The 26,750-nt window shown below is 41.3% G+C and overlaps 2 protein-coding genes and 1 pseudogene across 5 annotated transcripts in view; 1 reads left to right on the top strand and 2 right to left on the bottom strand.

Moving 5' to 3' along the window:
* The first annotated feature begins 2,066 nt into the window (after nucleotides 1–2,066).
* Nucleotides 2,067–19,706, top strand: LOC146348105 (E3 ubiquitin-protein ligase RNF170-like). 3 transcript variants are annotated; one of them, XM_084852370.1, is made up of 6 exons: nucleotides 2,067–2,126; nucleotides 8,194–8,267; nucleotides 8,938–8,983; nucleotides 16,314–16,387; nucleotides 16,911–17,018; nucleotides 17,892–19,706. In XM_084852370.1, the coding sequence occupies exons 2-6, from the start codon at nucleotides 8,217–8,219 to the stop codon at nucleotides 18,195–18,197; spliced, it is 585 nt and encodes a 194-aa protein (XP_084708496.1). In that variant the 5' UTR covers nucleotides 2,067–2,126; nucleotides 8,194–8,216; the 3' UTR covers nucleotides 18,198–19,706. The 3 variants fall into 3 exon arrangements, with proteins under 3 accessions (XP_084708496.1, XP_084708495.1, XP_084708497.1); XM_084852369.1 differs by lacking the exon at nucleotides 2,067–2,126 and adding an exon at nucleotides 2,772–2,889 and having other exon boundaries at nucleotides 8,875–8,983; XM_084852371.1 differs by lacking the exons at nucleotides 2,067–2,126; nucleotides 16,911–17,018 and adding an exon at nucleotides 2,772–2,889 and having other exon boundaries at nucleotides 8,875–8,983.
* Nucleotides 15,970–16,086, bottom strand: LOC146348106 (U2 spliceosomal RNA; annotated as a pseudogene).
* The window catches only part of FGGY (FGGY carbohydrate kinase domain containing), a 224,942-nt gene continuing 217,891 nt past the window's right edge, over nucleotides 19,700–26,750 (bottom strand). For both annotated transcript variants that reach the window (XM_084852367.1, XM_084852368.1), the window contains one exon: nucleotides 19,700–21,386. In XM_084852367.1, the coding sequence (XP_084708493.1) occupies nucleotides 21,305–21,386 (82 nt within the window). In that variant the 3' untranslated portion in view covers nucleotides 19,700–21,304. The remainder of the gene's footprint in view (nucleotides 21,387–26,750) is intronic.

Below are 26,750 nucleotides of genomic sequence, written 5' to 3' on the forward strand. Positions count from 1 at the left end.
GCTGGACCTGAGTCATGTTCACACTAAAGAGCCTTTGCTCAGCTCACTATTGCTTACCGTTAGCACCACAGCTTTTAAAAAAACATTTAACATAAGAGATTATATAATACTGTCATGAACACATTGGAACATTTCTGTAAAACGGACTAGGATTACAGCCGTTAATCAACGGTGTCAAATTCATAATAAAATGTATCTATTGTCTGGGGGGGTGGTTCTAATGCATTGGTTAATTTTTGTCACTGAGGCATAATTCTTGTCACTGAGGCTTATCTTATAGACAGAAAAAAAGTCCTACAGCATGCTGGGAGTTGTAGGCCTTTTTCTGTCTAAACTGCCTAGGATTGCTCCCTTACTTGCTCATAACAGTGACCATATTAGAGATTGATCATTCATTGTTAGAAAGTAATGTATCATTAATATACATTAGAAGAAATAATAGTGGTTCTATTTTATTAGTATACCACCCCCAACATAATCACACCCCAATTTTAAAAGGGAAATACAGATTGGGTTCAGATACTCTGTGGGGCCACTGTGATCATGATTCATGAATGTTCTGTACAAGGGGGGGGGGAAAGAAATATAATACTTCTGATATTCTAATATAAAACTGTTTGGAAGACCTAATGATCTGGCAGTGAGTGATTATGGGCAACCTTTTGCTAAATGATAAACCTACTGCAGTAGGCATACAACCACATTGGAAGCACTTGTCATCGGGTACTAGTGCCTACCTAGATGCATACATTTGTAGAAACCTAAGGAAGCAGGGCAGGCATAAAAGTCCCATACTTTTGTCTTTTGTGTCCTTACAAGGGTATCCAGATGTTATGAACAACATGCAAGAGTAGGAAGTGGTTTGATGGCCTATCTTCGGTATCAGCTTGTGGGGCTTAAGTCCTTTAAGTTTATGTTGCAGTAGTTGGATTTATTTAAATGAGAGTACTTAGAAATGAATTAAGCTATTCAAGAGGCAAGGTAGTTGTTGAATATGGCCCAGCCTTGAATGAAAGACCAGCAAGTGTCCCATCCCTGTCACGGACACATACTTGCTTTAAGACGGGCACCGTGTCTCATAATCACCTGCCCTTTCATAAAAAGGGAATAATTGTGACGCATGCTGCACAGATATTGGGGCTGGGGAGCAGAGTAGGATCCACGGGGAGGATGGGACCCTACCATTCTTATTATTATTATTATTATTGCACATTTTCCCCATGTTTGTTTGCCTCCATCAATTCCTTAATCTGCTTCACTAAATCAAAACTCACGTGTTTTGGAGCAATCACACTGAAAACAGAACTAGCTAGTAGTACTACTCTCAGGCAATACCCAATGCTGTCACAGCGCTAGCATAAACCAATGCTAGTGCAATGGCATTAGCACTTGCTTGACAAAGGGGAAAAGTGGTGATTTCACTGCTTTTTCCCTTTGCCTGGCAAGCACTAATGATGTTGTGCTGGAGTTGATTTACACATGTGCAATAGCATCAGCACTAGTTGTCACGTTCCCTCGGCCCCCGCCTTCCTCATGCACATGCACAAGGAGAGAGGCTTCAGTCTCACACCTTTAACTCACTATCCGTCAGGTTCATTACAGGCGCAAGTCCTCAAAGACTCTCAAGCTACAAAGGAATACAGCTGCTTCATACATTTACGAATGGCTATAGGGGATCCAAATGGGAGCTATGACATTGCCAGCAGTTTGAAACAAGAACGTGCTGGCTAGAATAACTTAGGGAGGGAGGCCCCTCCCTTCCAGTGATGCTGCCCTACATCAACCCTCACGCATTGCCAACCGGGTCGAAGGTCTGAGTTCCGCCTCTAACTTTTCCCTCTTCGCCACACTCTAGCATCCCTCAGGTCACTCCCTGCACTCTCCTCCTCCTCCTCCTGGTTTCTCATGGGCGGGGGGGCTTCAGGCCCAGCCATCTGGGTGCTAGCATCCTGAGAAGCATGCCTATCCATATCTGAACTTGCTCGGGAAGATGCCTCCCCTGGTTCTGGCTGTTCCCATTCGGCGTCTGAACTGCTAACTATCTCCATACGCTCACAATCAATCCTGATACTAGTGCTGTGATAGCACTGGATACTGCTACTGGACTGTATCTTCTAAGAACTGAGGTCAGTCATTATACTACTTTCTGGACAGATTAGAATTTGTATTTTGTTCCTCACTAGGATAAAACATCAATTTGTTATCTAACCAATACCAAGAACTAATCGAAGTAATCTGATCATATCCAATTCTCTCTAATCCAAATCATCCTGTCCTCAAGCAACCTTCCATATTAATATTGCCTAATAAACTCTTTGTAGGAATAATCTCTCTCTCCCACCCACCCTCATCACCCCTATAGTCTTTCTACCTCTAATCATGTGAATTTCAGCTTTCTTGGTGAAGATGAGCTATACCCCAGTTTATAATTATGCAATTATTTTTTTGGCCCATTTCACTGATCTATTTTTATTAATCTCTTATAAAAAGAGATTATATGCTAGTGATAGCATATTTTATTATCAAATTTGCAAAATATGTCTTTAAGAAGCCTCATAGCTGAAAAGAATTGTTACTTCTTGAGATCTGTAAGGTTTCTAGAACCACTCAGTTTTAAGGAAAAGCTGTTACTTTCTGTAAATTCAGAAAGAGATAATTTCCTCCACTAGTATTTAGAAACTCTGGCAAAACCTTGACATTAGTCAGGCAAGTTAATTATTGACTAAACTAAATGGCCTGCCTTAATGAAGTGTGGGCTGTGACTCCATATCACAACACACTGCTGTCAGCCACAGAAAGGGCACCACAGCTTTCAAAGAAGCTGTTTTTACACTTCACCTGAAGTGGGAATGATACATGAGTCATTGTACAAATCTTCTGAGAGACCAGGTAAGATACTAAAGATGGGTGAACTGAAATAATGTGTTTTTGTATTATCATAAATAAATTAAAAAGTATGATTGAACATTTAGCTGTGAATATCATCATTTCTCCTCATTTGAGACTGGCTTTAAATTGGGAAACACGGGAACTCCCCCCACCCCCGGTTCCATGTTAACTTTAATTTTATTTTAGTAATTGCACCTATTAATCACATTGTCTGCTAAAGTTGCCCTTGAATCCTTGCACAAACATTTACAAAACTCAAGCAATAAACTCAACTGAACTTTATGTCACTGACATTTCATATAGATTAGATTAGGTTGTATCCAATGGTGGGTTCATACTAGTGAAAAGCGCTTCTGCCCATGCAAAGTGGACACTCGATATTTGCAAGTCCCACCTACCCACTGTGCCACCTGAGTAGCTGCTCCTAAGAGTTGCAGTGGGACCCTCTGGCACAATATGGGATATGATGCAGAGGACTCTATTAAATAGGGGGGCATCAGCAACAGTTGGGTGCTCTGCTTCATACAAATGGAAGTGCTTTCCACTAGCACAAAGCCACCATTAGATATAATCCATTGTATATTAACTTAGCTTTAATGCACTGTTATAGCAAATTATGGTACTTTATTCAAAGCACTTGTTTTTGTTTGACAAACGAATAGAATTCCCTGATCAGATTACTCTCTTTCGCGTGCCCTTAATATTTCATTCGATCAATTTTGAGATGTGCTCTAGTTAATTTCTGCATCAAAATATACACGAGTGGCTAATGGAAAAGCCTTGCTTACAAGATATGAAAGACAGAATAGTGGATATATGTATTGTACATGCTTACCACAGAAAGCTGTTTAAAGCAAAACAAAACACAATTTTGAACAGTTCCAAAAATCCTGAACAGGTTTGGGTTTCAAAATTGTGTTCAGAAGAACAAAAATGGTTCTTTAAAAAAAAACCTACTGTTAATAAATGGACACTTTTCAATCTTTAAAACATTTTGTAACTTTAATTAAAGTCTCTAAAGTACTCATGCATGGCAGTTCAATACAATTTTAAGAATTAAGATGGAAAAGTAATTGCAATTGAAACGAGCCAAGAAGACCAAAGATCCAGGGGAACAACAATAGTTTCCTATCTAATTTCCCAATTTCTGTTTCATGTTTCTCTTGGCAAATTGAAATATAAGGTTCTCTTTAAAAAGCAACAATTTATAGGAGAGCTTCTGTGCTATGGTAACATTGGAGAGGTCAGCCCAGGATCCTTCACCTCTCATGTAATTATGACTGAAGCTTTTGCTACTAAGAAATTAATTGTAGTGTTAAAGATTGCTGCCCTAATAGCTCCGGGCTATTCTCATGAATTGTAGGAAACCCTAGATATCTCATCCTGGCTATTTATAAAGCGAACAGGTCTGCCTAGACCAGAAGCATTGCAAGATTGGCAGCTGTCACATACTCACAAGATGATAACCTAAAGGGCAGTAATCTCTTTCCGATCTTGTGGTTAAAATGGACTGACATTAAGAATATTGTAGCTTATATTTCCAAATTACAATGAAATAACTGTTTGCTCAGAGCTATTTAGGAGTACACTGTCTCTGAAATGATATCCGTTCCATCATCGTGGGATTTTGGTTGCCATCTTAAACTAGATTGTTCCCAGCACTAATCAAGTTGGGTGAGATATCCTGAGAATACTATGGAATTCCTTGGAGTTCTGTTGTGGTAGATAGCTAGATCCATAACTACACCAAGGTTACTAGACTGCTGTCTAGTAACTCCTCTGTTAAGGTGCCTTACATGAATAAAATAACAAAACTGCTCCAGCAAATTCTCCAGAGGAGGAGGGAGAGAGGAAATAATGGGGTTGGTTTGTTTTCAAACAAACAAACAAACAAAGAGCCAGTGTGGTGTAGTGGCAAGAGTGTTGGACTGGGAGCTGGGAGATCCGGGTTCTAGTCCCCACTGGGCCATGGAAGCTCACTGGGTGACTTTGGGCCAGTCACACACTCTTAGCCCAACCCACCTCACAGGGTTGATGTTGTGAGGATAAAATGGAGAGGAGGAGGATAATGTAAGCCGCCTTGGGTTCCTTGCAAGAGGAAAAAAGGCGGGGTATAAATGCAATAAATAAATAAATAAATAAATTTTCTCAATAGTAAATGTAGCCTGATCAATGAGTATTAACATTTTATTGTTGAAGGCTGAATTTTCCAAGTGTCACTGACAATTAGTTAAGACTGATGGCCTCATGTAAATAATTAACTGTTAAGAGCACTTTCTTGTGGGGAGTGCCTCTAATATGCCACAAAGTCCAAGTGTGACAATTGGAATTATTAAAATCTTTTGTGGAGGCCCTTTGGAGGTGAAGTGGGTGGCACAAGGGAACTCCCTCCCTAGAATAATTTGCCTGTGCCAATGCTCATTTTCTTGGAGGCATTTAGTGGTACTCTAATTGCTAAATTGTGTACTGATAGATCAGATGCTGGCTCTTATTTGGTGTTTTTTAATTGCTGGGATATTCTGTGACATTTTGTTGTGATTGTTTTCGATTGTTTTATTTTGTAATAAAAGAGAAAGAGACCTTATGGTCAAAAGACAGAAGGAAATTGTTTTATATAAATAAATATCTAATTGCCAGTGTGATCAAGTTCGAAATTCACAACTTAGGCAAAGCATATTAATGTTTTCATTTTAAATGTTCTGTTTACTAGCATTTTCATGAACAAGAAGATTCAATTAAATACATGTGTTACAGTATACATTACACTAATTGGTAATGGAAAGCTAGAAGCATTAACTTCTAATAAATATATTAGGGCTCAGCCTGCAGATGCTGTCTATGAGGTTTAAATATAAAAATTCAAGAAGTGTACAAATGCATAGATAAAACATTAGCTCTGTGTGACACTCATTTCTTTTTATAACCTATTTGAGATGCTGGACTTAGTACAAGATAAACAGAGGGCAGCTCTGTTACTTTTTTTAAACCAACACTCCCTTTAAACTACAAATAGGGTCTCAGGTCAAAGATAAGGAAGCAGCTTCTTTTGACCTGAAGTGTGTGCTGACTGGGGGCTCCTAATATCCACAGACTCTTGTACTGTTGAATTATGTCTAGGATGGCAGGCTTTGTTGGGATCGCAGTACAAACTCAACTTCTCTCCAAGTACAAACTCAACCTCTCTCCAAAAATATATAAAGTTAATTAATCAAACAGAAATTCTGACATGGGATTTTTTTTTTCCAGTCTGGACATTGCTGCAACCCTAATTGAAGAGATGTTTCAGCTTATGACCTTCTCTTTGATCTAGAGAAAAGTTCTCTTTAACCATGCCAAAGGACAGCAATTAAAAGGCAAAAAGAAGCCCTTAAGATGTTATCTAATTTCCACTTCTCTCCTTCTCTCTGTATTTTTCCCAAGCATCATTTAAACAAGATTCAGAGGTTGCCATTTATAAATGTATCCAGTCAGAGCAGTCTTACCGGGTTTCTCCACCAGTGATTTACTCCAAGCTGGTTGCATGTTTGGGTCCTTAAGGATACATGACATCGTGGCCATCCAGCAGCCACCCCGGAGCTTATCAGGGGAAAACCGAATTCCCTGAGACTGCTTAAAGTCCGATTCTTTTGCTTCAGTCGGGTTCTCTGTGGTATAGTTGCTGCGTGCCCCAACCCCCGCATTTACTTCAGGTGTGCTAGCCGTGCCCAGGGATGTGCCTTTCACCGTGACCCCGGTCAAGAGGTATTTCCTGTCTCCCATCCTTGTGATTTCCCAGCACAAGCCAATTAGTGTCTACTCAGAAGTAACACCCTTTGTGCTCAATGAGGCTTGTCTCCCAAATGCACACGTAGGAAGTAATTAATTCCCTGCCACTGTTACAGTGATCAAGTGCAGAAACGGCTTAGAAAGCTTGAGGCTTGTTAGGAGGCACCGATTCCCTGAAGCCTGTAAAGCACTTTACCGAACCTGCGATTCTCTGTGGCTTGGTTTATTACCTTTGGAAGTAACTACTTCATACCTTCTTTATAGAGATCCTGCAGGGGCTGGTTTCCCAACCCTGTGTGTCCCCCCGCCCTTTCTCAGCACAAGCATATGTGTGTCTACTCGGAAGTAACTCCCACTGTGCTCAATGAGGCTTGCTCTTGAAATGCAGTGCATCTGGACTTTCAGGGGAAAGGAGAAAGGGGGGAGGGAGGCAGCCTCTCTTATTGGCTGGGCAGCCCCTGCCAGTCAGATGACATTCACTCCAACCCCCACCCGGAAGTATGTTGTGTGAAGTGGTTTTTACTGGTGCGGAGCACTTGCTCATGGAGCCCTGCATGGACCAAAGTGCAGCAAAGCTGATTCCTTTAAAAGAAATCTGGTACTCCACCATTCGCTTCTCATTCCATTGTCGTGGAAACACGGTCCTAGACTTAAATGAAACTATGTTAGAATGTATGCATTGTGGATTCTGAAGTAAACCAGGGTTAGTTATTAGTTTAGAAACTCATACTATAGCTAGGTGCCCACTCACCATGCAATCCCATACACATTGGCTCAAAAGTAAGTCCCATTGCTTTCAATAGGGCTTAGTCCTAGGAAACAGGGTCTAGAATTGCAGCCTCAGATACCTAAATGTCTGTTTCTATTGACAACTGCTTGTAAGCATCTAAGCAAGATCTTGCAAATATGATGCTGGAGCTTCTTATGGAGCTCCTGCACATGTTAGCTTCCACATTTACTTCAATGCATGGGACAGCTTCATGTGCACCAGGCACAGCCACTTGCATCTGAATGGATGGGAAAATGCTTGTGGACAGGAGAACTCCATATGAGTCTTGGAGTCTCTAGGCTCACAAGATTATTCAATAAATTGCATCAGTTCTACCGATGCATTCTACTCACATGATTCAAATGAGAAAGCTACGTTTAATGGCAACCACGTAACAGTCACTGTCACTCTCATGTAAGGACAAAATGATACCTTTTATTAGACTTGTCTTTGTTATGTATTTACTGAGTTGAAGTTGAATTAGTTAAAAGCTGAGTCAAACACCTATGAAAACATCTAGGAGTAGGTGCAGGCATTACCTGAAGCTATGCTTGTGCAATTCAAGTTCATTACTTTGAAGGACAAATGATTCTGGGAGGTGGAAGGGAGGAGACAAAGCATCACCCCACTAACACTGAGGAACGGTCTTTTTGGCATGGAATAGTACACCGCTACACAAATGTATGACGTTTACTTGGTCTAAGCATCTTGTTAACACAATTTTTCTCTTAAAAAAACTACTCCAACTAAACAGTTTTAAATTTTTACAGATTTCTTAATTTAAAGTCAAGAGATGAGTCCTCTGGAAAAGAATTATGCCCCTTTGTCTTCAAGAAATCACATAGTAAGTTTACAAATCTGCAGCTTTTTAAAATACGTAATGTAAAACAAAAGAAGTGTGATATGTACCAGGTTCATGGGTGTCAGAAAAGCTTTTCAAAGGTTTCCATCATTTATTCTCTGGAAGAGCTGAATTTCCCTAGATCCAGCATCTTGGTGATCTAATTAGAAACATACTTGTTCCTGTTTTTATAAGAGATGAAACTCGGAAAACAAGAAGTGGGATTACTTTTCAAAACAGAGGCTTGACACATGATATGCTGAATTTATAGAAACAGAATGACTTCATTTATCAGGTTTTCCTGTGTTAGCATATGGGATTGCCATATTACTAAAGTTGAATCCAGCTTTTTCTGGTGCTAAGATAAGAGGTTTCCAAAGGAAACCTACAGCGCTAAATTAGTCCATGTTTCTGGCAGGACTTGAAATGTGTAAAAGTAGTAAACATAGTGCAAGATGATGATTGTGGGTGCGAAGTAATTACCACTTTTGCAGACTTTTCTAGCATTACTTCATAATTATGAAGGCCCAGTGGGCATTTTATGAATTAACTGGGATATATCGATTACCATATATACCCTTTAAAAAGCCTAACTCGCTCTTTCCTTTAGGCATCTCTTAGACAGTTGCGTCAATGTTACCACAATGATTTAAACTGCCCTATCTGCCTCCAGACTGCTACTTTCCCAGTAGAAACTAACTGTGGCCATGTGTTTTGTGGTAAGTTAGCAGGATTATTATTTTTCCAACTCATATTTTATTTTACAAATGTACAGTAATCTTAACCTTACATACAACTATGCAAAGAGAACAACATATTGAAAAAGACAGTAGGTTAGATCTGTCCTGACCTGGGGAGTGTCTCCGTGGGTGATTTCCTGTGATTTCCTCCTGGGTGCATTTGGAGGTCATTCAGAGCACATGACATTGTAGCCACCCCGGAACTTTTCACGGAAAAACCGGATTTCCTGAGACTACTTTAAGTCCTACTTTCCCTTAAGTCAGGTTCTCTGTGCTATGGTTGTTGTGTGCCCCAACTCCTGCATTTACACTTGGTATGCTAGTCCTGCCCAGAGGTGTGCCTTTCACCACGGCCCTGGTGAAGGGGTGTTTTCTGTCCCTGTTTCTTTAATGATTGTTGCTGTAAGGAAGCAATTAATGCGGGGCGGGGGAGAAAGAGAGAGGTTTTTGTTGAGACACAGGAGGAAACCTCCCAGGATTTTATCGAAGGAGAAAGGGGGGGGAGAGACAGGGGTGGGGGGGGCTCTCTTATTGGTTGAGCAGCCCCTGCCAGTCAAATGGTGTTCCCGTCAACCCCCCCACCCCACCCAGAAGTATGTTCTGTGAAGTGACTTATACTGGTACGGTGCACCCGTTCGTGGAGCCCTGCTTCTGATTCCTAGAAAAATCTGGGTAAGCCACCATTTGCTTCTCCTTCCACGGTCATGGAGATCCCCCCACCCCCGGTGTGCAGCCCTCAGAAAGTGGACTGCAGCATGGGCAGTAACTGGTTGTTCAGGGTCACGTCTGGTAAAATGGAGTCAAAGCAGTTCTGACAGGCAGGGCAGGGCAGGGCAGGGGCTGCCAGGAGCTTGGACAGCACACCAGGTAAACGAAGGCTGAAATATTCTCCCACAGAGACAGATGTTGCCCCAACAAAGGACTGCAGTCAACTGTGGCCTTTAAAAGGCTGGCAGATCACCAGTGGCTCCACCCCTGATGGATACTGACTGTAGTTCTTATGCAGTCTCATGTTCCCGCATGACTGAGGGATTGGAGAAGCTTCAGGAGAGTCATTCTTAGATGGGAGGCCTACAACCCCAGGCTGGGAAGGTGTAGAAGAGGGTGATCCTTCTTAATCCAAGTTCTCCTTGGAGTGACACGGAGCCTCAAAACCAGAAGGCATGACAGGATTTAGACTAAGGCTGCAATCCTATACATACTTACTTGGGTGTAAGTGCCACTGAAAACAGTAGAACTTACTTCTGAGTAAAGACACATAGGATTCTGCTGTATGTTACCTGAATTTGGACTCCCTTATCAGTGATTTCAATGGGGACTAAGTTCAACTAACTTAGTCTGTATCCAATTCAATATTGTTTTTTTACCCTATGAATCCCCTGGACTGGAAGGAGGTCAAATCAGTCCATCCTAAAGGAAATCAACCCTGACCGCTCATTGGAAGGACAGATACTGAAGCTGAAGCTCAAATATTTTGGCCACCTAATGCGAAAACTCCCTGGAAAAGACCCTGATGCTGGGAAAGACTGAAGGCAAAAGGAGAAGGGGATGGCAAAGGATGAGATGGCTAGACAGCATCACCGATGCAATGAATATGGACTTGAGCACACTCCGGGAGAGAGCGCAGGACAGGAAGGCCTGGCGTGCTATGGTCCATGGGCTCACGAAGAGTTGGACACGACTGAAAAACAACAAAATGGCCAATTGCCATGTTGGCTGCAGATGATGGTAATTGCAGTCCAACACATTCAGAGGACCCCAGGTTGGCGAAGGCTATTATATGCATATAACCTTCATTTTTTAAGTGAGGCAAAGCAAGAGAAAATAAGGGGAAGGGGCAGTAGGAAATTTCCCACTAAATAAAATCAAAACATTGATAAGAGAGTCCAAATTAATCCAGTTTGATCCCACTTAATAAAAACAATCTTCATGTTTGCTACTAAAGAAATAGATTTTGATGCAGCTTTGACTAGATTTTTAGTCCTGCAATGTGCTCATGCAAAGCCACAATCCAGAAATCCTCTTCTGGATGCAGAGCACCTAGTATTTCCCAAGTGCATGAAAAATCAAAATGCACCCAGGAACTCTGTCCTGCATGCAGAAGCCTGTTCCACAGCCACTTGTTCTCAAAACATATGTGACAGCTTACACATACAGGTATGGAAATGCACAAGTGGGGTGGTGGCAGCGGCGGCGGGGGTTTGAGTAGGAGGGTTGCACCTTGTCTTTATGATAGCCTAGCAAAGAAAAGCTGGCCAGATAGACAACTGACAGAATCCAGCTCCACTCCATAAAGTTAAGACATAACTTTTTCTGTTGAATGATCAAGTTCTGAAGATACTTGTATATGTGTGCTCTCACTAACCCTGACATCCAATGTGTTTATACGTACAGCCATTTCTGTCTTTATTATATTTATGTAAACTGCAGCAACAACTTCCCTTTTATCCACTGCTATAGTACTGCTGATGCATTTAAAAAGTTTTGCAATATCCAGGAAGTTGTGTGGACAATAAACAGGAAACAGCTACTGCTGAGACCCAGAGAATCAGCATTGTACTTAACCATTTCAGTGGAGTCTATGATGCGGGCAAAAGGTCAACAGAAACAGCTGTAGCAAACAGAACAAAAACAACTTGCAGTCAGCACCTTACACCAACCTAATAGCAAGAATTTGAACAGTGACATATGAGGGCTAAGTAAATCAAAGGTAACTCATATTAGTTGGAAAACCAATAGGTAACAAAACAAAAACAAGTAACAAAATCAGTGTCAAGTACTCCACAGCTCCTTATGTTTACTTTAATATAGGCTTCCCCAACCTGGGGGTGGCAGAAGGAGGGGGATTATACCATCACTGTGTCCAAAAATCAACATGCTTTAAACATTTTTTTTTAGAGAATTCAGTCATATGCACTAAAGTTTGGGGGGTCTGCATTTTGAGGACATGCATGTAATCTCTTTATCACTAGTGCATATCACAGAGTTAACAGTGGCATTATGGCACTAATAACATTACCAGTGGCAAAATTCTGATGGACTTGTGATTCTGCTCCATCAGGCTGGTGAATGCCAGTTTGTTTCTGTGAGAGAAATAAATACAGGATCAGCTCCAAGGCTTCTATTGCCAGAGCAACAAGTAACCTCATCTACCTACTCTAAAAACCTTGTAGCATGGTGCAGGGGACTTGAAATAGTGGCGTTCTAGTGGGCTGTCTTCACGAGCGATTTGGTACGAAGTTGCAGCAGTCTGAGGTTGTTCATGACAGATGACATCGTCACTAATCCGCTGCCAACCAGCCGCTTCTCTCTTGAAATGCCACATTTTCTGAAACTCCATTTACTCCAACTTTTTTTACTGAAAGTGGCTCCCTGGTGGTTTTGCCACAGTGTGCCATGTTCCCACCTCGCCCCACATTAAATCCTGGGGGTGCCTCTGTGACCTGGCAGTGATGTGGTCAAGGGGGTGGGATTCCCCATTCCCTCCTGTTTCCCTAATAGTAGTTTTTCCCATATCCCCCCTTCTGTACCTGTTTACTCATAAGTAAGAAATAAATCTCACTCCCCTGCAGTGAATCTTTAACAGATCTCAATGCATACACAGTAAATTGCTAAAAGTGTTAAGAGGGTTAAAGGCTAACTTTAGTAACGCACCCTAAAGTGCTCTTTTGTTTCTCCATGGAATGGCTATCTCGATGCTGTGCTTCTTTCATGTTCTATAGTTTCTCTGTTGTTATGTAAAGTTGCAGTAGCGACATCGTTCGAGATCACGGGAGCTTTTCATCTCATTGCGAGCAGGGAGAAGGAGGGGTATAGAAAGGGGGGGTTGGAAGCAATAATTCTGTGGCAGAGTGCTGGAATGGGACAAAATTGGGGGTCTGGGCTGTTCGCGGGGGGGGTGGGCTTCAGATGCTGTACTTCAGAATCAGGGATTTTGGCTTCTCAAGGCAAAAGTGTGCACATTGGGGAAAAGAGGGGCAGGGAGATAATGTAGTAGCAGGAGAGAGCCTTCAGAATTGTGAATTAGTTGGTCTCCATTCATAATAATGTAGTAGCAGGGGGGAGCCTGGATGGGGGGAAGGGCAAACAAACCTCTCTCGTTGGTTGAGCAGTCCTTGCCAGCCTGATGACATGCAGTTCTATTCCCCTGACCCCACTTGGAAGTAAGTTCCTTTCAAATACTGACCCATGAAAACCAGATTTTAAAGGTGTGCTACACGCAGCTTCTCTTGCTTCGTGTGTCCCTGATAGACCATAGCCGATTCCATAAAAATCTGGGTAATCCTCCAATGTGCTTCTCATTCCATTGTCATGAAGGTCCCCCCACCCCCGGCGCTGCACTATAGTAGCATTGATGAATGCTTCTGTCCCACTTTCTACACTGGGACTGCAGCAATCATCAACACTACTGTTTTGTAGCACCAGGATTACCACTACTTCAGCTTAACTGCTCCATGCTGCAAACATCTATCAGGAGTGCTTTGCACCCTATCCTAAGCATTATCTGTGAACCCCCATCCCTTTAGGACCAGTGCACTGTTATGTCAGTAAAATCTTGTAAAGAAACAGTGAGAAATTGGAGAATTTGGAATGTAAAGTGGAGCACAACTTCATGCCTCAGTCAAATCCACTTGACTACTGCGGCATGAACCTCTGATTGTGATTTCAGCAGCTGAAGTGGGGGAATAATAAGTCTGAGACATAGTTGGAACTGCCATGGGTGTGACAGGTCAGGGTTAAGAAGCCCTGTTTACTCCCTACAATGTGTGAGGCTACTCTTAAAGTCATAATCCCCAGCCATGCACTTTCATCACAGCTAGATGCAGCTGTATTTACTGGATAATAAGAGAGGAACAAATCCTGCAGATAAACATGTTTGGTTAAGTTCATTTCTGTGGGGCTATTGAAACTGTACTGGGGGGGGGGGTGTATTTTCTCTCCCAAAGACAGAGAAGGACTTGATGCAAAGATTAACAGTCACATAACATTGAAATCAGACTTACTCTGTAGAAGGATAATGAAATATCAGGTCCTTTTCAAATCTAGTCAGTGGTGTGCTGTTCCACAGATTTCAGAAGTCCCATTGACTGGCCTGGCTCTCCTTTATACCATTTGATTCTTGAAAAGCTGCCTTAATGAAAATGTAGCTGGAATTTCTAGCTGGGGAGAAAAGTGACTTTTTATCAAATGCAAAACTAATTTGAGAGAAGGTCACATCCCCACAGCGAAAAAGTTCTACTTTGAGAAAGACTTTGGATCCCTTGCAACAAATGAGGATTTAATTACATGAAAAGACAATAATCTGGAAAGGCTAATAGACAAATATTGTGCTTCATTCTTTAGGCACAGCATCATCTATAACCTAAACCACAGAGCAAAGTTAATGATGTTCATAATCAGGCAGCCTTTTATGAGGAGACTGCTGAGTGTTTGTAATGCTACAAGTTCTTCCTAATAAATATTACTTTATAAAAGAGGCCCCTAAAGGAGCTATGATCCCAGTGCCAACCAATCTCTATTACAGAGTTCTGCAAAATGCTTTATTATAACAAAATATTATTCCCATTTTCTCACTGTTTTAGGTGTAGGTTTCCCTCTATTATCCAGTCCTTGCCCTAGAAAGGCATCATATTTAACCAAATGATATTGCAACACATCTGTATGCAATACATTTGGCTCACAAAGCCAGAAGGGGGTCTCAATACCATCTAGTTAAGCTCTCTGCTGTAAAACAAGATCCTTCATGCATTTAATCACACCTACCCATGAACCCCCTTCCACTCCTCTTACTTCTTTCTAATATTACTGTGCCATAAGTAGAGAGCAGATGGCAATGAAGTGCCCAGCACCAGAGTCTCCCAGCCTAGACAAAGACTAGTTTTGTAAAACAGTCCAAGTGGCTCTAACAGCTGAGCCAATCTACACAATACTAGATATGGACAAATAAAAATCTCAGGGTTTTCCTTCTCCCCACTTGCAATATCCGTTCCTCCCACCCACCCACTCACATTTTAAGTAAAACCTTAAGAGAAAATGTATAGGCATGCTTTGCATTGGCTACATTTCATTCCCTTTAGGAACATTTTATTTGGAAGTTGTATATTTTATTGTATTTGGTATCATGAAGAGAAAATCATGTTATCTGATGGCTTTAAATAATGATTGACTGTGACTTGCAGGAAAAATACGTGATCACTAATCTGTATTGTCAGGAATGCCTATATTTTTTCCAAGATGTTTCAAATTTCAACTGTATCTCAAACCATATGTCCAGGAAATGGAGTAGAAAGCTGATCTTGGGCCAATATTATTTTCCTCTAATTGCTAATAGCCAACAGAGTGTTTCTTTGCGGGTCATGTTAAACTCTGCGGCAAACTGGATTAAACATAGATTTAATGTAATTTCGAAAATGTGGATATGCACAAATAGCCCGGCTTGAGAAAGCTCTGTCTTTCCTCCCCACATGGCTGTTGTAAAGGGGTCAACACAAAAAAAAAAATTAGCAAAACATGATTTTTAAAGCCTCGAAAAACTGCTCCAGTTCTGTTTTGAGATTCGTATGTGGATGAACTTCTGTGCCTGTAATTGGTATCACTGGCCCACATGGAGTCCTTAGAAATAGTCATTAAATCTTCAGTCCATTAGAGTATCCCATGGTGTACCGAGTTGCAATTATTCTTATTCTACTTGTTTGTCCTACTTAATTTTCACTCATCAAAACAGTTGTGAGAAACCACACACATTGTCAAATCGTATCAGAACAAATTTCAGAGATAGTATTAAAAATGTGAATGGAACCTTTAAGTTTGTGTTTAATGCTGTTACTCATCAGCTAACAACTATATACTAATCACCCAATACTGCAGTTCACAACAATTACAGCCATAAAGTACAACATGATAAAATATGATATAAAAATTTAAAACTACAGTATAAAATAATTTAAAAAAACCTACCAGCAGTGTAAAGATATAAAATGCAGCAACAGATTTAAAATAACAGAAACTGAACGTCGTATCAGATATTAAACTGATAAGAACAGATACTTCACTTGATCTTAGCCAACAGGCCGCAAAGTGATTTTAGGCACTAGATTTCAGCCACATTATATCAATAGTGGGTCATACTGGGGTGACTAATAACTTTGATAGCCTCTGTTTTCCTTGCTTTCCCCGAAAATGTTCCCACACTTTGGGTAGGCTGTTTTCTTTTGCTTGGGTGTGGGAATTTGATCTCAGTGGGAAGGGCTAAAAAGTGGTCAATTCCAGCTAGTTTTTTCTCTTCTTTTTAAAATGATTTTTTTCCTAGGTTCCTGTTTGATTGAATACTGGAAACATGGGCCTTGGCTAGGAGCGATCAGCTGCCCACTCTGCAGGCAGAAAGTAAGAGTTTTTATCTGCTCTTTGGCAGTTAACAGAGGAGGTGGAAATATACCCAAAGTAATCCTTCTAAATTTACACAGGTTTTCCAAGCTTATCTAGGCTCCCACAACCATTAGCATTTCTCATCTTCTGCCTGCCAAATCAGGGAACTCTTATCAAATATTAAACAGTGCACCTGCAGCAGGCTTTTTATTGTGGTTGGTTGCCTCCAACTTAATATGGTTGGTTGGCTCCTTCTGCACACTCAAGATACAACTCCTTATACTCATCTAACCTTGGCTACTAGCTGCATAGCAGAATGCACGAAGGTCTTGGTATAAGGTAAGAAGAGGACATTTACCCACTGGAGGGCAAAGCATATGAGCCAGGGTCAAAGAGACAACAACAAAGAGATATTAGGTCTTCTTTATTAGAAGACCTAATAAAACTATAAAAATAGCACTGATTTTTCTAACAGTGGAAGTGAAACTTGCATTTGTGTTGGTTCTAAACTAAAGTCCTTCTTCTTGCTTTCCACGTGAAGGTTATGCTTCTGTACATCTCTTGTGAAAACCAACCCGACAAGCAAAGCAAACAAACAGTGTATGACATCAGAGATTACAACAAGCGCTTCTCAGGACAGCCTCGGCCTGTAAGTGGCAACACGTCTAGTTTCTAGAAAATTAGTCCCATATTTGAGTCTGTCCATGACCATTATGACTCTGCATAAAATGAGTCAACTACTTAAACTGGAACCAAGTATTCCCATTAGCAAATGTTCCATAACGCAAAGCATGATTTTTAATGGGGCAATAAATTATTTGAAGGGGTACATACAACAGCTGTCAAGTGAAAGAGAACAAACAACTGGGCGGATTAGGCAAAGGAGGAAGCGGGATGGCCACCTGGCTGTGTATTCTGCTTTGTCCAATTTTACTATACATAGGCCAGCAATGGGCCATTTCCTAAGCAATAAAAAGGCTAATTTTTAGTCGGCCCTGAAATTCTTTCTCCCTACCTAACAAATCCCACATAGCAATATGAATTAACAGTAAAAATGATCATTTTAAATTTATTTTTTATTGTGAAAGGTCAAAAAGAAAAAGAAAGAAAATATATATATACATAGATAGGTTTGTATATATCCCTGTCAATGAATACAAATGAAATGCGCACACACACACACAACTTTCTAGCATTTATACATTAGCCTCAACAAAGGAAGATCAGATATCCAAATAAGTATCCTTTTGAAGGTGGTGTCTATACACCACCCGTTCAAATATTGAAAGCACTGTAAGGTCCTCAATCCATTGCATTATAGGAGATGAGTATTTGTCCTTCCAGTGTTGTAATATCAGTCTTTTAGTTGTCAAAAGGGTGCAGAAAATCCATTTATGCTGACCATTCATTAATTTCCAAGAAGCGGGTAGATAATTTAAAAGAGCATGTACATCAGCGAATATTAAGGACTGTTCCAGTACAAAAATGATAGTTTTGTAACCCACCCAAATTCTGTGTCTAGTTTACAGATTACCTTTATGACATGCCGCTTCTTCTCAATTTTGCCATACGAGGACTCTTCACATTGGGTGGACTTGTGTGGATCTTCTTCCTCAGAATTGTTGTCTGCTCTTTTGGAACCATCATGTACTTAACTTCTCCATTTGATGTCATACCTGAAGCTCTTTGCGGAATCTTGGGTGCAGTTGACGACCTAGTTGTTGTATTCCTACTTTTAATTTGTATGATGAACATTTTCTCTCAAATGGAATCAGAAGGGGCAAATATGACAAACTCTACAACTCAAAACATTCTGTTGGAATCATAACGAACTGCAGTACTGGGTCTTCTTAAGAGTAAAACTGACCAGACCACACTAAACTCTCCCAGCATTTGGAAGCAACACAGAATCAACTGAGCCTTGAAGAATGCTAAAAGGTTGATGTAGTGGAGTTTACAGAAGAGCAACAGAGAACATTTTGGGTGGTGCTTCTAATGTAAATCATGCGCCAAGACCCAATGATGTCCACAAGTCTATAGAGATTCACTGCTGTTGTTCTAAAAAAAAATCAATTTCACATCTGTGGTACTTAGCATGACTTCTGGGAGGCCCAATTGCAAGAGATTCCCAACCATTTTACATTTCAATGGCACAGATACAATTAAATAAATAAATAAGTACATTTAAACCTGAAAATATGGCAACTGTAGTGCCTTCAAATTAACTTTCATGTATTTGGTAGATAAAATATGTTGTCTGGAGGACAAAGATGATCCTTTGTAATGTGCACTACTACAGATACCTGTAGAGGGATTGTGATCTGGGTAGGTTAGCCAACAGTTGTAACAATCATAGGGTGATATACAATGTTGCATGAGTAGACTTCCACTTACGCAATTGATCTTTCCCCTCCCCTTCTCACACCCGCAGCCCCCCCCCATGCCCCCCTGAAATCTGACTGGGAGGGTCTCCTAACTTTCTGGAGAAAATTTTGGGGAGGTGGAGAGGCTGCAGGGGTGAGGAGGAATCTGTTCTGCTGATGGATGCCATTCTGTTGTCCAGGTGGTCATTGCTGGATACAGTCCATAATATTGCCCACTAAAACTGTAGTTCAAAAAATAAAAAAACACACACAGCCCAAACACCCCAATAATGGAATAAAAGGGATTATATGGATCCTGAGAATATCATTGCCTGAGGGCTTCTCTACACCAGGATGTTATCCTGCGGTCAAGGTTACTCACAGCAGTTTGCGAGTCCTTTATATGATGCTGTCAAACTCCAGTGCCTCTCCTGTGCTTTGTGACCATTTCTGTGGCTTTATTTGTAACAGGGATAATGTGCTAATTAAAAAATTGTGATTTGAATCAATCTGAATCTCAATGTGTAATGACATAGTTGCGCTATACCAGCAGCTCTACCCCACCACCATCTAGTAGCTGTATAATGAAACACATAGAAACTGCTGATAAATGAAACCTCCAGGGACAAAGGGGGAAGTGCATTTAAAGGGTCGATCTTAATCCCGCAAAGGATATGGAAGCAGAAGCCCCAGTAAAGTTGTGGGATAAAAAGCCTGGTGTAGAGAGGCCTGAATTCTTTGGACATGAACATGCAAAAGACTTTTTGTCACTTGTCTGTTGTTGTTGTTTTCCCTAAGGAGGCTTTGTATACTGTATGCAGTTTCATATACATCCTTTTAATAACTTAAGGCAAGCCCAAGGTTAAAGTTACATTTGGTATAAGCACAGATATCTTACTAAGAAGCATAGAACTATGTAAACATGAAGAAAATAAATATTAATCAGTAATGAAATAAAACTCTCAATACACCCTAAATGTAACTTGTTACGTGTTTGTGTTTTAAAACGAGTGTTATGGAATTCAGTTTTTATATATTAGACATGCATAAGGATATATGTATATAAATATTTATTGTTCACAATGTTCTGAAGATTGCAGTGTTTCTTCTTTTAACAGTTACACTATGGTTTTGGGGAAAAAATATCATCCTTGTGAAACATGTGGGTTAGTAGTGCTGGACAAGCAGGAACAAAAGCAAGGCAAATTCCGGGAGATAGTGCTTGGAGTGGGCACACAGACCAGTTGTTCTTTGCAGCGTCTCTTGTGCACTTGCTCCATTGTTTCCTGCTTCTTGTTGCCCGTGTGCTTCATGGCTGGAGCCAGTGAAGCCAGGGCAGCTAAACCTGATCCAGCAGTGCTTCATTCTACCCCAAGGGAGTGCTACAGAATTAGAATGGTGAAAAGTGGCCTGGGCACTGGGCAGGCAGCAGAATTCAAGAGATCTAATTAACTGAGCCAGACATTTGTGTTATTTTTGTCTATACATAGGAGTAACCAGCTACTATGCATCCTCTTTATCTGAGTTCCCTACCATCCCTTTATGCTGCTAGGGAATGCCCATGTGGAGTTGCGGGGAGGAGCAGAGAGAGGCATAGACAACATCCCACAGGCAGAAATGTAGTTCAATCAAGAATTATAATAGGAAGCCCAGGAGACTATGGGCTGGGGGCAATTCATTTATTTATACTCAGTGTATATCCCACTTTTTGGTTTTACCTAGACCCACAGGGGCTTGAGTAAGTGATGTGCTCAGTTATTTTTATCAATCAGCTAAACTAATCGAATAAACATTTGAGGAGAGTATTGTGGATGATCTAGACGATATTTCCTATAAACATTGACTGGCAGTTTAGAGTAGAAAGTTGATCCCAGTGTTAGGCTAAGATTCAAAGCTGATGGATGGAAGGGCGGCGGGGGGGGATATGTTGCAAAAAGTAATCCAATTCTCTCTCTCTCTTTCTCTCTCTATCCTGCTGCAATTTGCTCTGCAAAGTTCATAAAGGGCGCAATCCTATGCATGTTTAGACAGAAAAAGTTCTACAATTCCCAACTCTCTGCCTAAATATGCACAGGATTGCACCATGATAAACTATTCATTGTTAGAAGGTTATGTATCACTAATATACATTAGAAAAAATAGCGGTAGTATACCACCTCCAATAGTATACCACCACACCCCAATTTTAAAGGGGTAATGAGCAGATTTGGTTCAGCTACTCTGTGGGGCCACTGTGGTGATGGGGTATGCTGGGACTTGAAGGACTTTTTTCTGTCTAAACATACATAGGATTGTGCCCTAAGTAGCCTATTGTTGTGTATCCCCCTCTCCAGTTCTTGGTTCCGGTAGTATCATCTGCCAGACATTTGCTTCCATTGGAGCCAGACCTGCACCGTGTTAATGTTTGGCATTAGCTTGGAGAACCTGCTCAACAGGCTATAAAGTATTCAGCATTTTTTATTAGCAATACAAGTGCATTGTGGATTATCATTGGTTTAGATAAAATCATCAGTAAATGCAATGGTGGAAAGACCAACGCTCCAACATGCTGAGTGATTTTCCTTCATGCTGACTACACACTCTGCATGATGGTTTTATACTCCCGCTGATGTTCCACAAGTTTTAGAAACACCTGGTATTTCTTATCATAAAATCTGTGGAAAAAGCATAAATCCAAACAATAGAAAGTATCTATAATACAAGCACTGAGCAGAATTCACTGAAACCCCTTCTGTGCTGGCCTCACTGAAATGAATATGATCTGTGCAAGGGCATAGAATGACTCTTGTACTGCTCTGGTTCAATTTGATAGGGTTTGCCTGGATAAAGTTCCTGGCCATACACTTTGCTCTAACTCCACCCCAAATAGATCATTTGCTTTATCTAGCACTCAGCTGAACTGCCCCATTCCACTTTCGCTTCCCATTTGCAGGCCGTGAAGTGGGGTGCAGGGATTTTGTCAATCGCGGAAGAGGGCAAAACGGGGCGGGGGCAAAGGGTGTGTAATGGTGGTCTTACTGGCAGTAATATTCCTCCTAGCGGCCAGAGTTTTTTTCCTTCCAAGAAGCCCTGGTACAACTCTACATCAGCTTCATCTTGGGAGAGAGAAAAAAAAGTGACTGCCAGGAGGAGCATTGCAATAGAAATAGTGGCAACAAGAACAACAAAAAGGCAGAACGTGTGAGTCCGTCTCGTTCCATCTTTGACACTTTCATAATCCTCAAACTTTGAGATGACAGCTCTTTGGAGAGAACTTTTGGCTGAGCCTAACAATTATCTTTCAGAAGTCAGAGTCTACTGTTTTTGCACTGTTGGATTATCACCAAAGACAAGTCATTTCAAGCTACAATCTTTGTATTTACCCAACATAATCTGAAGAACAACCTTCTGGAGGTGTAAACATGTGCAATCCTCTGACCTTGTCTACAGCCATTCTATAGCAAGTAAATTTTTGGCTCAGAGTATTACAATACTATATTAAAATGGCTATTATCTTCATGTTAGAGTGCTTAATACAACGTCCCTGTGTTTTGAAGCCATAGAGCAGGGGGTTCTACCATAATCACCAATGCACATTCTGATTTAAATAAATGCTACCACTTACTGGTGGTGTTAGAGCTTTATGCTTGGAAGTGCCAATGGTATAATATAGTTTTACTGTAAACTACCAACCAATAGCAATTTATTTAAAGGCTAAGGCCATAGTCTTGTGTCTAATTACTCATTCATACATCCAATTAAAGTCAATGGAAATTACCCATGTAAAACTTCTGGCAGAATCACATCCTGGCATCCTAGCCCTAAATACAATCAGGGCCAGAAATATTTTAACAAGGATAACTCTTTTGGCAGTTGGCCTCCGTACACCACCACATTGAAGTTGAAAGGAAACATACCTAGATGACAGCGAAGTCAGGACTTTCAGCTGTAATTCAAGGGGTTTGACAAAAGTGGGGCACTAACCATTCAGGAAGGACAGCCAGTGGCATACGCACACCCCCATTGTTGGTGGCTCATAACTAATGGAACAAACCAACATCATTTCAAACTTAAGGATCACCGTTAATACCTGGATGAAAATCCTTTGCAGTCAATGACTGCCTGAAGTCTGGAACCCATGGACATGACCAAATGCGGAGTTTCCTCCCTCGAGATGCTTTGCCAGGCCTTTACTGCAGCTGCCTACAGCTGTTGCTTGTTTGTGGGTCTTTCTGCCTTCAGTCTTGTCTTCAGGAAGTAAAAAGCATGCTCTGTTGGGTTGAGAGCAGGTGACTGACTTGGCCATTGAAGAACATCCCACTTCTTTGCCTGGAAAAACTCTTGGGTAGCTTTTGCTGTATGTTTTGGGTCATTATCCATCTGCAATATGAAGCAGCGTCCTATCAGTTTGGCAGCATTCAGCTGAATCTGAGCAGAAAGTATAGCCCTATACACTTCAGAATTCATCCTGCTGCTTTTATCTGCAGTCAGGTCATCAATAAACACCAGTGACCCGGTTCCATTGGCAGCCATACATGCCCATGCCATAACACTGCCTCCACCATGTTTGACGGATGATGTGGTATGCTTTGGATCATGAGCTGTTCCTTTTCTTCTCCATACTTTTCTCTTCCCATCATTCTGGTACAAGTTAATCTTGGTTTGATCAGTCGAAAGAATCTTATTCCAGAACTGGGCAGGCTTTTTTTAGGGGTTTGCTGGCAAAGGCTAATCTGGCCTTTCGGTTATAGAGCGTTACCAGTGGTTTGCACCTTGTTGTGAAGCCTCTGTATTTACATTCATAAAGCCATCTCTTGTCTTGACTGTAGATGTTGACAGTGACATGCCTAACTCCACAAGAGCATTCTTGACCTGGCTAGATGCTGTGAAAGGGTTTCTCTTCACCTTGAGCAGAATTCTGCAGTCATCCACTTTAGTTGTCTTCCGTGGTCTTCCAGGACTTTTGCTGTTGCTGAGCTTGCCAGTTAATTCCTTCTTTTTCAGGATGTTCCAAACTGTTGTACTGGCCACTCCTACTGTTTTTGCTATCTCTCTGATGGGTTTATTTTGTTTCCTCAGCCTAATGATGGCCTCCTTCACTCACATGGACACCTCTTTGGACCTCATGTTGGGAGTTCCAGTGAACAGCTACCAAATGCAAATGGAACACTCAGAACTACCTCCAGGCCTTTTCTCTGCTTGATTGGTCATGGGGTGCCCAGGAAACAGGCCACACCTGGCCATGCAGCTGCTTGTCAGCCATTTGTTCCATTAGTTATGAGCCACCAACGATGGGTGTGTGTGTATGCCACTGGCTGTCCTTCCTGAATGGGTAGTGCCCCACTTTTGCCAAACCCCTTGAATTACAGCTGAAAGTCCTGACTTCGCTCCCATCTGGGTGTGTTTCGTTTCAACTTCAATGTGGTGGTGTACAGAGGCCAACTGCCAAAACAGTTATCCTTGTTCCAATATTTCTGGCCCTGACTGTATGTTTATGTCAATGGTTTTTACTTTCAAGTAAGTGTGTTTAGTATGACAGCTCCGACTACTTGATCCTAAGCATACTTTCCTCATGACTGGCAGTCGGGGGGTGAGCTGGGAATCAGTCAGTCACGTACACAGCCAGGGTTGGGCTGCCTGAGAAGTCAATCTATGACTAAGGGCACAATCCTATGCAGGTTTAGACAGAAAAAAGTTCTACAGCTCCCAGCATTCCCCAGCCAGGAGTAGCAGGACTTCTTTTCTGTCTAAACATGCATAGGATTGTGCTCTAAGCCACTTAGGAGTTAGGCCACAAAGCATGCTGCTTTACAGATCAGGTAGAACCTACCATCCTTTGTGTCCCTGGACACTGGTGCATTGCCCCGCTTTGACTATCTGCAGTGCTGGAAAGAGCAGATAGATGAGGTGCTTCCTCTCCTGGCAAACTACCACATTGCCACTGAGGGTCAGGGCTTTTCTATACGAGGCTGTTAATCTGCTGTAACTACTTTCTGTTTTGTTGCAGAATTGAGATCCAAGCACTACACAAAGAGTGTTTCCTTTCCTGCTTTCCCGCTACATAACCTTTAGATGGCACTGAGGAATAGTGCAAATATACAAGTGGAAAAAGTGTTTTCTTTCACCTTCATAAATAATATCGCATTTTCCCTGCTCTTAAAAAAACCTTCCTGAACCTACAAACGACTGTGAGTAGAGAATGACGAGCACATAATAAATTTCTCCTGTAGAAAAGCTAACTTGGTTCAAGATATCTGAGGCTTTACAGTAGGGTGGCCAGTTACATATTGCCAAAAGAAGACAAAAAGGACACATGGTTACACAGAAATTGCATATGCTAATTAATATGGATAGATGCAAATATAGAAATAATTACTATAATTTAAACAGAAATACAATGCATCTCATTACAGTGGGGAAGACTGTGACCAGGTGACCTTTATGGTCAGCTCAGTCTGCTGACCAGGTGCTAACTGTTCATGAGAAATTTCAAGGCCCCTTCTCTTCTGCTTATGGTTTCTTATGGTTCTTTATCTTTAAACCTGGAGAGCCTTTCAGGCAGAATACACCTTCAAATAGAGGACTGTCCTCTGACAGACCTTCAAATAGAGGACTGTCTCCTGTAAAGTAGGACATCTGGTCTCAGTTTACTCAGGTGTTCCACCGTATACAGCGGGAAACTTACTCCCAAGAAGGCATAATCATAGCCTTAATCCACATATATTAAGTAGTGTCATTTTCTAAAGATAGAAGAGTGGGCTTGGGCTGATACGTTAATGAGGTAACTGTGTTTGCGATTTCAAAACCAGGGAGTACCGTTCCAAATAATCTAACGTGCCCTCCCTACCCTTGTATTTTATCCTGGCAATTGACAGTGGCTCCTTTTTGTTTTCCAGCTGCTAAAGAAATGTTTACAAAGTATCCTGACTGCACAGAGAGCTGAAGCAGCAGCTCTGATGCATACAACATAGTGGTGTAAATCCCTGGCAACTTTAAAGAATTGTCATCATGCCCTTCTGTGACTCACCTTAAATCTTGGACCCGTTTTACCCAAGTCTGTTTGGTTTTCATGTTCTTAAACTATAAACAGACTAGGTTCTTCATTGCAAATGGAAAAATAAAAAGTGGGAGAATCCATGACTATATCTGTAGACCTTTCACTATGCCTGCAGGTGGTGCTCTAGCCCTTCTTGAATAGTTTTGTGTACTACTTTTTGACAGCAATGCTTGGATCCTAAGATAAGTTAACTTAAGGAAGTTTATCCACCCTCCTTCCTGCAGACATATGTGCCCTTCGAAAACTCTCTCTTGAGGGCCAGGAAACCCTCCTGAACAAGATGAGATGGGGCATAGGCGGCTCCGGAGAGAGGGAGGGGAACTGAAACTCCTATCAAATAATCCGTGAGGATGGAGCCAAAGCCACCCAGAGGTATTTCACTTTGCTTTTGTTGATAATGTAATTACTGTTTTTATATTGATGTTTTATTACATACTCATTATGAAATTGTTTTGACTTTAATTTGTATGTGTTTGGGTTTTTTTCCCATAATGCCTTGTTGTGAAACACTTTGAATGTACTGTATGGAAAAATGGTATACAAACCAAATGATTGATTGAAATGTTCCATCTGTGAACCACTTAAGTTATATTATATTATGATCCAAGCCCACTTTGGGGTGATTCCCCCTTTTCTGAGTAGCTTCCCACACCACATTCCACATTATTCAAGAGGGCCGCCTGACCCACCAGGAAAGCTTTTCGGGGAGTGCAGCGGGGAGGAGGAGACAAGAAACTTTCCTTCCATGACCTTTCTTAAGTTATCTTAAGTTCCAAGCCAATGTGGTTCACAGCAACAACAGCAAATATATCAGGGGAAGGCCAAAGTAAAATAATATGTTTTCAGAGCCTTCTTGAAAGCCTGCAATGATGGGGCCCAGTGGAGTCCCAATGGAAACTTATTCCAGAGGTGTGGGGCCACTGTGGAAAACCCCCTCTCTCATGTGGTAGCCCACCTAACTACTCTCACAGCCTGGCAAATG

Source organism: Heloderma suspectum, chromosome 4 (genome assembly GCF_057233095.1).
Source record: "Heloderma suspectum isolate Gila_16-S chromosome 4, 16-S_ref, whole genome shotgun sequence".
Classification (NCBI taxonomy): Eukaryota; Metazoa; Chordata; class Lepidosauria; order Squamata; family Helodermatidae; genus Heloderma; species Heloderma suspectum.

Coding starts and splice junctions, on each gene's coding strand:
- LOC146348105 (XM_084852369.1), top strand. CDS start 8,217: ATGAGTCCTCTGGAAAAGAATTATGCCCCTTTGTCTTCAAGAAATCAC. Junction 16,388..16,910: donor GCCCACTCTGCAGGCAGAAA/GTAAGAGTTTTT, acceptor TTCCACGTGAAG/GTTATGCTTCTGTACATCTC. Junction 17,019..17,891: donor TCTCAGGACAGCCTCGGCCT/GTAAGTGGCAAC, acceptor TTCTGTGTCTAG/TTTACAGATTACCTTTATGA.